Source organism: Cyphomyrmex costatus, unplaced genomic scaffold (genome assembly GCF_001594065.2).
Source record: "Cyphomyrmex costatus isolate MS0001 unplaced genomic scaffold, Ccosl1.0 scaffold43, whole genome shotgun sequence".
Taxonomy (NCBI): domain Eukaryota; kingdom Metazoa; phylum Arthropoda; class Insecta; order Hymenoptera; family Formicidae; genus Cyphomyrmex; species Cyphomyrmex costatus.
The window spans coordinates 1,602,591-1,614,610 of record NW_017278534.1 but is presented as its reverse complement, the minus strand read 5'-3'; the positions used below and the strand labels follow the sequence as shown (position 1 = coordinate 1,614,610).

At 34.4% G+C, this 12,020-nt stretch overlaps 2 protein-coding genes across 3 annotated transcripts in view; one reads left to right on the top strand and one right to left on the bottom strand.

The window, feature by feature from the left end:
• Positions 1 to 3,654: 3,654 nt before the first annotated feature.
• On the top strand, positions 3,655 to 9,246 carry LOC108777398 (uncharacterized). Of its 2 annotated transcripts, XM_018544270.1 has the most exons (5): positions 3,655 to 3,709; positions 6,908 to 7,129; positions 7,544 to 7,741; positions 8,093 to 8,233; positions 8,695 to 9,246. In XM_018544270.1, exons 2-5 carry the CDS (start codon positions 6,998 to 7,000, stop codon positions 9,211 to 9,213), a joined length of 990 nt encoding a protein of 329 aa, XP_018399772.1. In that variant the 5' UTR covers positions 3,655 to 3,709; positions 6,908 to 6,997; the 3' UTR covers positions 9,214 to 9,246. The 2 variants fall into 2 exon arrangements, with proteins under 2 accessions (XP_018399772.1, XP_018399773.1); XM_018544271.1 differs by lacking the exon at positions 3,655 to 3,709 and having other exon boundaries at positions 6,870 to 7,129.
• A 1,942-nt stretch (positions 9,247 to 11,188) lies between these two features.
• The window catches only part of LOC108777300 (uncharacterized), a 1,622-nt gene continuing 790 nt past the window's right edge, over positions 11,189 to 12,020 (bottom strand). Inside the window, exon 3 of the mRNA XM_018544139.1 lies at positions 11,189 to 11,426. Within this exon, the coding sequence (XP_018399641.1) occupies positions 11,190 to 11,426 (237 nt within the window). The 3' untranslated portion in view covers position 11,189. The remainder of the gene's footprint in view (positions 11,427 to 12,020) is intronic.

Sequence of the window (12,020 nt, the reverse complement as noted above, 5' to 3'; positions counted from 1 at the left end):
TGACACAATTTCAGTATTACGATCTATGCTAATGTTGGTATCCCCTAATGCGATCCTTTAATGGCCATTGGTGGATATTGAGGTGCACGGATTCATACCACTATTATGATGTAATTAATTACACAATATGAAGAAGACACTTCAAGACCTTTAATTAAAAAAATTTTTTTGAACGGCTCGTTGCTTTTTTGATCTGTGGGACAGTGATGACATTTGCGAAGATTTCGTCGACAGCGATTGCTTCGGGAAAAAATCTTCATGAAATAAAGACATTAAGAACATGACCTTGTGATATATCACAGAATTAAGAACTGCGCGTCATATCTTGTGCAAGGTCGAGCTCGTTCATTTGCATTTTGTTGCACGCGCGTCAGCATCTTCCGCTCCGAACCCCTTCATTTTCGAAACGCGTTTTGTGCCAATTAGCGATGGATAATTGACAGTTACAAGCTTTTCCAGATTGACATGTAAACTCAGAGGAAAATTAGACATCCGGCGGTTATGGATCGCTGGTCACCCACGCTACGAATTATGCGTCATCGTTTTTTCCTTTGAAGCAAAAAAAAACTTCAAATATATTATATATTATATTTTAAATTCTCATAATTATTTTCGATTTTAAAGGATTAATTATATTTTTCAATTTTTTAAATATTATGTAATAATAAATACAACTAAAAGCTGTGTAAAGAAAACTCTTTTATAGTAATACATTTTTTACACCTTATAGAGCAATTCTTTGATTACGTTGCATTACGTTTGTCGATTTTATGTTATTAAAACATTGCATCATGCATATACAGACACAATAATAGCATGTATTTCAAGCACAACAGGAAACAAACACTAAGACAGCGCATCCCTCCTCTCATTACGGCCGATTTCGCACGGATCATATTGCAGTTCGCGTTGCGTGCGGATGCGAAGTGCCACAGACCGCGGGCGTAGACTGTTGTTCTTAATTAAATTATCTGTCTGGTAGCTAATTAGATATCGGAGCGATTACAAAATAAACGTGACAACCGTGGGAAGATCTGTTTATTACTTTTACTCGTGAACGAGACTGCGCCATCAATAAGAAAAATATCGCTCCCGTTCATTGGATATGTGACTTGTCATTAATCAATTATACTGTAAAATAATCTTGATTTAAATTTACGTTAAAAAATATTGATCTGAAAACCTTAACAAGGAAAGGCTAATTCAAAGATACGTATATAAAGGCTAGAGTTTATAATACAAAAAAGCGTTTAAGTGTAATTTTATAAAAGCACTTAAATAAGTGTACACGTAATTTTCTTACAACAAATTCTAATATAGACTCGATCAAAAAACTTTTTGATCGAGTCTATATTAATGATTAAAAAATGTTCCAATTCTTGTCAATAAGAGTATAATGGAGTATTATGTGTGAGAAATGTATGAAGTATTTTGGAGGAACATTTCTCGCGCTATTCGCGGCCCAGCATCTTCGCACGATGCTGTCTGTGGTGTATAATCCCGCGTAATTTCATAACGCCTTGACTTCCGAGCGTCTTCTTTTCTGTCGCCGGATGCCAACAAAGAGGTATGAAAGTTATTCTCACGTTTTTAACATTCGCCGAGCATAAAATAATTCATCGCGGATCAGTGATAGTTTCTGGAAGAGAATCCGAGAGATTTCTGAAAGATTTGTTGATCGCCGACGATAAATTCGACGATACAATAAATATCTTGTGAATTGCGACACAAATGCCATTATTAATACTTTTAGCTCTCAAGAGAGAAATGACTTCGCAGGAGAAGCATTGTTTCCATCTGTGTCTGTACCGTTTCATATTAATTGCTGGTGTAAATGCTGATTTAATTACGAATCTTGCGTATATTTTCTTACGTCATATTACGCAATACGATTATGATTAATGTCTGCGCGAAATGAAGGATAGAATGGGAGCAAACTGAGAGAGATGCATAGATTTGACGGAGAATAATTCGGATTTAACTAAATTTTGTTTCTCGCTATTAAAAGTTTCCGAAGTTGTTGCGTATCGTTTCTGCTGCATGAATTTTATTGTGTTTTACTTATGTAAGTAATAATAAGGATTATAATAAAAACTAAATGTCGGGAAGTTGCTCCGCAACAATGTTAATGAGTTATTATTACTATATTTCATGTACGGAAGATATAACTTTAATTACCATTTCAAAAATTGTAATAATTTACAAATGACTATAAAATTATGTGCGTAAAATTAGCACCGCCATTTTGAAAAAAAAATAAAATAAAATTTGTGCTGAATTGTGCTAGATTTGTGCTACATTGTGCCGCAAGAATTAATGACATAACTCAAAAAACAAAGCGTTAAATTGAAAAAAAAAACGTTTTTTTCGCCAGCACCGCCATTTTGTTTAATCGGCAAAATAAACATTGTGCTGAGTTGTGCTCGATTTGTGCTACATTGTGCCGCAAAGATTTCAGCCGTTCTTTCATAACACCAAAAGTTATGACTAAAAATAGTTTTTCCCTCCGTGTTCGGTTTTTTGCCCATAAATCGGGTTTGTAGTGCTTCCATGTGATCGATACTGTATATCTGAGTTGTGCTATCGTAGCACAACTCAGCACAACCATCATATTCACCGGCACAGCGATATTAAGGGTACTTTACTCTTGAGCGCGATCCTTCGCGCAATGCTTTTTTGTTCAAAATTCGGGTTTATTATGCCTCCATGTAATCGATACTGTATATCTGAGTTGTGCTAGCGTAGCTAAATATATGAAAATGGATTTCGGTTTTTACAAGAAGTATTAAATGAGGGTTTTCAAAATGGCGGTGTTAACTTCACGCACATTATAAAATTACTGTGTTCTCTGTAGGTGCACTGAAAAAGGAGTTAATTGGTAATAGCTACGAAATGTTTAATATTGTCAATTAAACGTTTGATTAATATAACTGGAAATACTTCTACATTCTTAAATATTTATACTAACCAAACATTTTTAATTGGCATTATTTTACATAATATTTATAATAACTATTATCAAACTTTTTTTTAGTATATGCAGACGTGTAACTAGATACTCTACGCGATACACATTTTACGATAGTTGAATTAATTAATTCTCGCGATTTCTAGAAACTGAATCTAAGAAGTTCCATTTCCTCGTCGCGCGATTGTAATTAATCTCAGTGGCGTCAGACTTTATCGCGTGTCAAGTTCGGTTTATTGCAGATGTATCAGCCTTTTAACTCAGAGACATTGTGCGTACGTGTACGCCTATCGTGGCTCGTTCGTTCCGTTTTATCAGTCAGCGCAATTCCGAACGCAACGGCGCGGCGCGCTGTTCCACATTTTCAGTCACACGTACACGACAGTGCATACCGCAGGCGGCTGTCAATCGTTCTCTCCTAGACATTCCGGTCTCGGAACATCGTCGTACAGAGCCGCGACGGGCCTCGTTGCATGCGGATGCATCGTCGCCGCATCCGTCGTCCTGCCAGACGCGACGATGTTTCCGGAAGCGTGGGCTTTTTCAGCCGTCGCCGTCGTCGCTCGTCGCAGGTGCGTCGAACGGTAAGATCGAGATCGGTTGATTGCATCTGGGTGGAACGTACATCGAAGTTACCTCGATTTAAAACGCGTTGTGCGTATACACGCGTGCACTTGTGTGTGTACCATATATGTGACCTCGTCAATCATGTCAACCGTCGCTGAGCGCAGAAAAGTGAAGGTAAATAGTCGAAGGTAACCTGTTGCCTTTGTATATTTTAATACTTCCGATCGTTTTCGAATCGTGTGTTGCGAGTGGCAGGATTCCGCGCGATCGCTATACAGATCAATCTTTTTGTCCGAATGGATCGTGATTTCTCTGATAAAGAGCATCGCGTTTGTGTTTCGTCGCGCGTTGCGACTTGCCGCAACTCGATTCCCATCGGGTCGCGACGATCATTGTAATTAACATGGGGCTATTGTTTAAATTAACGATCGATGGTGCCGCGCTCGACGTAGCTATCGTAAGTTCTTCGTCCGATAGTTTCGCTCCCGTCTTGCCATGCTTATGCAATTGTACGCATCCATGCGTTTTGCGCCACCGAACGATAAATCGCTCTAAGTCGAATAATTGCGCGTTTCCTCGTCGCATATTCAACAACGGTTTGATCGTAAATCCATGACGTGTCGCCTTTATCGCGGATCATGACTGTACCAGATATGATAAAATTTAATTCAATAATCGTGATGACGCATTTTGTATTGCTTTGTTTGAAAAAAAATTATAACGAAAAATTAATTTTTGAATTGAATAATTAGTGAATCATTTGCACGTGATTAAAAAGTCATGAAGAACTCACAGGGAGTTTTTTTTAATTCTATATGACTGGATAAAATATATCTATCTTGTTATCGTAGCTTATCTATTTGATAACTTCTTTATCTAATTGTAAGTTTACATTTATGAAACATTGTATTTTATCGTAATGTTTTACGGGCTGTGTAGGAAAACAGTTTTAATTGCAAAAATGAAGAAGCATAAAGGCGATAACTGGAAGACCGATGAATTGGCTTGAACGAGGATTTAGTTCCATTTGTGCGTTATTCGTTGCATATCGTAGGAGCATCGACGAAATGAAGATAGACGAAAAAAAAAAGGGACACCAGACAGTTTTTATTGAACGCCGCGCTATATGAAACGATTTTTTGTGTGCGTAATTTTTTTTACGGTTTGATTTTATCGGAAATCTTGATATATTGAAATTAAAAAGACATATGCTTGTATTTCTGCGAACTCGTATTAGAACGATTTAATCATAGCACGACGTACCGTAAGGTTTTTCCTCGACGAATTCAATCCGCCTCGCCGTTCGAATTCCGTGAGTACGTATGCGTGGCACGCATCGTTAAAACTCCTTCGTGACACAACCGTAATAACTTCCGGTCAGACATCCAGCGACGCTCGCTTCCGGTTCCCACCCTACCACGTGTATGAAAAGGGGAATTGGTTGATTTTGCGTTGTCAGATATAATCATCGGCCAAATATAACGTCGTATAAATTTTCGCGGCGTTTGCAACTTTTTTCTTTCAACGAGCGCGACGAGAATGTACGGTTATATCGACGTCCAATGTGCTGTATTATACAGGCAGTGCGATTGTCCGCGCGGCATCAGAACATTTTTTTTTTAATAATTCTCTTTATTATCTTTTATTGTATAAGAAGTCGAGATTCTGCAAGGTATAGTCGAGGAGAATAACGGAAATCTAGAAAACCGTAATAATGAGCAGCGATTCCATTTCATCTGCTAACGCTACCGTTATCGAACGTTCTCTTCTTATTGCTCACGCACATACACGTGAATGCTAATTAATTTTATCGAGGTGTTTTCTAATTTCTCGATGGTATGCACGATAATAATTGATTTAACATATAAACGCCTGTTTTACACAATGGCGATTCCGTCGCGCCGATAAAAGATACTTGTGCGTAAAGTAGAAAACCTTGTTTTAGAAGATGTTTTTACAAGACACCCGTTAAGTCGTTGCTCGCGTTAACAGTTCTGCTATTGTACGCGGGTGTAACACAACGACAGGTGTACAGCTACGTACAGGGCGTTCTATAAAATTTCCTCTTCCTTTTTTGTATGTTATTGGTTGTGCCACTTTTAGATTCTTTTTCTAAAACTTTTCTAAAAATAATATTCCGCATTGCACGAATAAAGACCATAAAATGTATGCTTTAATGGCAATCTTTTCATAGAATTATTTTTAATACATATACTTATTTAATATATATTTCTTAATACATTTGACGGGTAATTCAAATATTTTGATAAGAAAAAGCATTATAATATCATTTTAATAAGAAAGCAATATAAAAAAATATTATGTACATATATATGAAAAAGGATAAGATTTTTTATTTAAAACATTAAATCTGTATTTTCCCACGCTGAGATCGAAACTTTTATTACGCATTCTCAAAATAACGCTCGCGGGTGTAAGCGTGAACAACAGAAACACACCTGTAACCGACGGAATACATTAATGAATTCTTCCTCACCTGACTATCGGTCACTTGACTCATTTCCTGTGGATTGAAAGAACCCCCGGTACGTTTAAAATCGCCGATACAATTGCATCCCGCGCATCCGCTGTCGGGATGTAATCACTGGGACGCGGACAAAAACCCGTCATTGTCGCTACGCGTATTGCAGAGAACAGTGAAAGTTAAAACAGTGAATGTCTGACCGTTGTATAAAATTTTTATGTACGTTTATTTATTTTTAATATAACAAGGATTGGAGCTGCGGAACATAAATTAAAATACAGAATATTTAAAAATTATGGCAAAGTAATTCCAGAAAGGAAAACAAACGAGTAGGTAATTATTATTGTTGGAAGTAATAATATTGTACAAGAAGAGAGAATTAGATCGGAATAATAAGAGCGCAATTCTTATTAATTTTCTTATACGTCGTAATACTGTAAATAAAGGTTCTGTCCGAGCGATTTTATTATAAATAGCACAAATATATGACCGTTCGATGCAGTGAAGTGGAAGAAAAGGAGGCTTCAATAGGAACCAGTACGATGCAAGGTGCAACACGTGCTGCCCGACAGCTGTTTTCCGGTTTAAATTTGGACGTTAAGCCCATTTTTAATTTCGCGCCCGGACGAACTTTCAAATAATAATAATTATAATGTGACACGGGGTGAATCCTCCTTGTCTGCTCTAAATTTGCAAGCCATTTATCGAAATGTGCGGTTTATTCATGTACGAAAGTTGCATTTTAGGGAAATACGACCCGGTAAAAATATTATGTATAGATTATCGCAAGAATTGTAGATATCTCCTGTATTCCATTGTTTAAAAATTATTAGAGCTTTGACAGCACGAGAGAGAACAGTGCATCTTCATTGGCAAATTATTTGCAGGTAGTCTGTTATTTCAGCTCGTTGTAAGAAACGAGAGGAAAAAGCAAAGAGGAAATAAAGAGTGGCAAATTTTGTATTCGTCATCTAGCAATGGAGGACGAGGACTTTGGTTTCGCGAAGAGAACGGACAATGTCTTAAAGAAGGTTTTTACTGTTAATAATGAACAAACACACAAGAATACAATTCATAACGTTGGACATCTAATCCGTTCTCCGCCAAAGGTTGGTTCCTTATCGGTGTAGAGTAGAAAGAATTTTTGTAATATTTTATTAGGAACATAATAATTAATGTTTAACATAAATCTACAGGAAGCCTCATAGAGATATACTTTCACATTTTATATGATCTGTTTATATAACTACACATTTTTTAATTACGTATGTAATAATTTCTTAAATAATTAATTTTTTAAATATTTCCAACAAAAATAAATATATTATAGATTTTTGCTTGTATCATTTGAGTGTTAAAAAAGTCAATAAAATAAACAATATGTGAATAGTGATAAACAAAGATTTGTGGAACAGATATTGTTAAAACATGAACATAAAACGTATAAATTTAGATTTTAAGAGGAACATATTGTAGAAATATGAAAGTAAACTGATGTTTACAACTTGATAAAATGCAATTAGACATCGGAAGTCGTTGGTGGAGGTGGATCAACGACACCAGCGCCTCTGATTGGGGCCGGAAGCGAGGGCCCTCAACGCGCGTCAACCGCCGCTGGTTCAGTCGTGCCCAACACGCCGAACATACCGAACGTGGTAGAGTACCATCTTAAAGTCAAGCCTAGGTCAACGACAAGGCACTGCCGGCTCGATAACGTTCCCGTGAGTAGCGTTTTCAGACTCTCTCGTGGAGAACGCAGGTAGAAAGACGCGCTTAGGATTGTTTGTTGCGATAGGATTGATTTGCCGTTTCCATTAGCATTTATCATAAAATATTTGCAGAGTATACGAAGCATTGTAACTTATCCCGTTATTCTACCATTCCACTTTTCCTTCATTTAAATTCATGACGCGTTCGAATTCTTTTCCTATTCGTTAGACATTTTTTATGTTTTATTGATTAGATTTTAGTTGAGATGATCACTCTTGAATTATTTTAAAATTTTAGTCCTAAAATAATTAGATCAGTAGATCCGCGCGTTAAAAATATATATGTATGTGAATTTGAAACAGAGAGATCAGCCTTTAAAAGAGATGAAGAAGGAGAAGGTGTCTTCTGACGATAAGAAGAAGGATCTCGTGTCGAAGTTGTCACGTCTGTCCATTGATAATAATGTTTTTGAGGGCTCTACTGATCTGCCGCAAGTATTTCAGGTATAATTTTCATATTTTTAAATATATATATTAAAGAGAGATGAGAAAGTTTGAACTTTTCTTAATTTTACATTTTATTTGTTCCAATTTAATATGAATCATCAAAATATAATAATATACGACATTCGTATAATTTATATACAATATATATTTTTTCTATTTTACGAAATGTAAAATAATACTAAGAAAAGAAGAAAAAGATTTTATATGAGAATTTTGGAATATTAAACCAAAAAAATAATATTTATAATATTTATAATAAAATAAAATGACACATATTTTTTTATTAAAAATAAAGAATTTATTTGTCACTAATTTTTTTATGATTAATATTGTAATTTTTTTCAAAGATAATTTTTAAAGAGTTAAAAGGAGGTCGAAAAATTTCGAAACTCTGTTCCAAGAATTTTATCCTTAGGAAGTTCGTTGCGCATTTGAGTCTTGTAGGTTGACTCTTTCAGGTGAAATATTTGGGATCCCATGATGCAAGAGGCCTCTGGGGCATCAAGCACACAAGAACACCCGTCGATAATATGGTTTCTGCTGCGAAGGCTTTGCCGACTAACACAATGCTGCCTCTTATCAAGCTAGTAGTTTCTCAGGAGGGAGTTGCCTTGCTGCCACTAGACAAGAGGAAGCAGGATGCTAAATTATCCAGAATGTATCCTATTGAGACGATTTCCTACGGAGTGCAAGATCTAGTTTATACTAGGGTCTTTTCCATGATTGTTGTTCGCGAGACGGAGAACTTCAGGAGAATCTCGCCATTCGAATGTCACGGTTTTGTCTGCGAGTCGAAATATTATGCGAGGCAATTGACGTACGCTCTTGCTGCAGCCTTCGAAATGTACTCCAAGATCGTAAAGGCTCAGGAAAAACTAACCGGAGTCAGCGCAAGCACCGCCAGGAAAAGATTTGCGATCGACCTAAGAAGCCCCGAGGAAATTGAGGCGGATCTTACGATGGATTCCGAAGCGTAACTTTTGAAATTTAATATCATTTTTTAGATTAAGATACACGTATAAATATACTAGATATAAATTTTTAATTAGGAGAGTTTAAAAAAGGGGCATTTTTGAAAAAGATTTATACAAAAAATATAAAAAAAAGAGTTTGAAAGCAATGAGTGCATGTTTACAGTATATTTCGAAAATTGTTTCGAAATATGATTTTGTATCTTATATAATGCGAATAGATTTTTTTATTATATACCTCCAATAATATTTTTTTGAAAAGGACAATGCAGGGTAGAAAGTAGTTCTAGATTTTCAAAAAGGTATTATCATATTTTTGTTACTTCACAAAGAGAGTTATTTACATTAACTTTTAATTTTTCAGATATTCTATAGTTTTCATACACAGTATATTGTTTAAAATTGAAATTAGAGAAAATACATTATTTTTTACAATGCATCAATCAATCAGGTAATAGAAAAAGAAAATTTAATTTATCTCGTTTGCATAAAAATAAATTGAAATGCATTTAGTAAATATATATATATATATATTATAAATAAAAAATAGATAAATTTATGTAAATAATTGTAGATACAGTCATAATGATTATCTCAAGTAAATAATTATTTTTTATTAATATATCGTGGATTCAGCACGTTCTATATCATATTTCTGAAAAGAGAATTTTTATGTCAGAGACAGAAAAAATATATTGTATTTTATACGGTATAAAGTTTTTTTTTTTTAATATATGTGCTAAATCTATGTATCCCTTACGAATTGATACGCCAATTCAAAAATGAAAGAAATATTTATAATCAGAACGTTGTTATATATGAATACGTGTGTTTGTATAATTGTTGTTGGTTTTATTATTTTATCGGCATTACGAAAAGGTAGATAGGTCTCGGTTATTCGAGACACGATAGCTAGCTATCCAAAGATATCAAATAGAAAACGATGGAACGCAAGAGATGTGGATGATATTTCCAGCGTCGCGACTTGTACGATTTCATGAAAATTTTACGATTGACGAATCAGATGATGGTTTTGGATCTATTTCTAGCTGTCTTAAGTGTGCATGTGTGTTTCTAGTTTAAGTTTTATTATTCTAAAGCTACGCGTAATATTATAACATTAACGGAATCTACTCGTATAATAACAGAGTATTGCATTTAATACACTTTTTATACTTTTCTCAGTCGCTTTATATTAAGTTTACAAAGGACCAATATCGATACATATCATTTATTGTAAATAGATAATGTTGTCAACAACACATTTTTATTGTTTTGTACATATTGATTATTTAAGTTCTTTCTTTGATTTATTTTCAATACGTTTGCGAGTTGGCGTCACGATTTATATATACGTTTTAGGCTTGGGACAATCGTGTAACGTTTTTCCTTTTTACAATCGTAGCCTTTTGCGCTTTATCTATCAGTATTAGATGTATATTTCGCCTGTACTTATATTATTAGTCATAAAAATTATTTACATGATTTTTACCTCAATGTTCAGGATCTTTTTTTTAATAATAATGTGTGCATTATATTTCTTTTAGAATATTATGGTATGAATACAACAAGTTAAAAGAAATTGTCAGCTTCTTTTCTAGCGTTTTTTATTTTACTCGATAAATTACATATGTATATGAACGTTTCATATATATTTTACACATGATTACGTACACATAATTACAACTTATGTTTCACATGTATTTTACTGGTACTGTACAGAATTTTATTTTACACATCATATAACTGAAAGATTTTATATATTGTACGTGTGACAATAATTAAAATTTTAGTTTTATGTGCTATCTTTCATTACGAGAGCTTTTAGCAGGCAAGTTTATTAGCGATTAAATTCTAAAACTCTAAATGAGCGTTTTGTCAACCTTGAAACAAGCTAAAATTTTTTTATCGAATTAGCTAATCACAATAATCACCATATTTCATAGAGCGATTTCTTTTAAGTAGGAAAAAATATATCTCTTTTAATAAAGCTGAAGCGACCTCTCTTCATTTAAAAATCTTGGATTTTTCGGGAATGATTTTTTCGGCACCGTTTCTACTTCAGGTTCCAAAATCTTCGTCGCATTTTTTTTCCCTCGGTCCTGATCGGCTTCTTCTTCTTCTTCCACTTCCTTTCCGATGTCCTCGTTCAAGACATAATATTTCTCCGATTCCTCGCATGGTATCGAGCTTTCCGTTTGTGTACATACGAATGTTGCCTATAAACAAATCAGAATATTGTACTGCCTTTACTTTAAATCAAACAAAAAATAAATTGTTACCGTATTTGATATCAATACAAAAATATTTCTTAATTTTTTTTTGCTATGAAAATATTTCGAGAAGTAGAATCAAACATTGTAAGTTTTGCAACAAAATGATATCACAGTCCTGTAACCAAGCAATAATGGTATGTGGATTCAAATTTAACAATTACTTACTTTTTATATGTACATTGACGCAAATAATCATCATTCTATTGTATAATTTGGTAATTTATGAGGTTGAATAGAGTGATATTATCTGCGAGCAATGAGGAAGACTTTGTAAGTCGAAACGTTTACGACAATTTATATTTGTATAGAAATAAAGTAATTCTTATTTTTAAATTCGTCATCAATGCTTGGTTAGAGATCAAGATGTCCAGGATGTCATTGTATTGCGTAATAATTTTACAAGCGGATTTTTATATTATTTGTATGTTCCTTCAACTCCTATATGTGGAGCATAGAGCTTCTAATCAGGTTTCAGTAACAATAGATTTTTTCTGGAATTAGAGTGTTAGTGTAATATCCAACTACCAGTTTAGGCAA

Coding starts and splice junctions, on each gene's coding strand:
- LOC108777398 (XM_018544270.1), top strand. CDS start 6,998: ATGGAGGACGAGGACTTTGGTTTCGCGAAGAGAACGGACAATGTCTTA. Junction 7,742..8,092: donor GCCGGCTCGATAACGTTCCC/GTGAGTAGCGTT, acceptor AATTTGAAACAG/AGAGATCAGCCTTTAAAAGA. Junction 8,234..8,694: donor ATCTGCCGCAAGTATTTCAG/GTATAATTTTCA, acceptor TGACTCTTTCAG/GTGAAATATTTGGGATCCCA.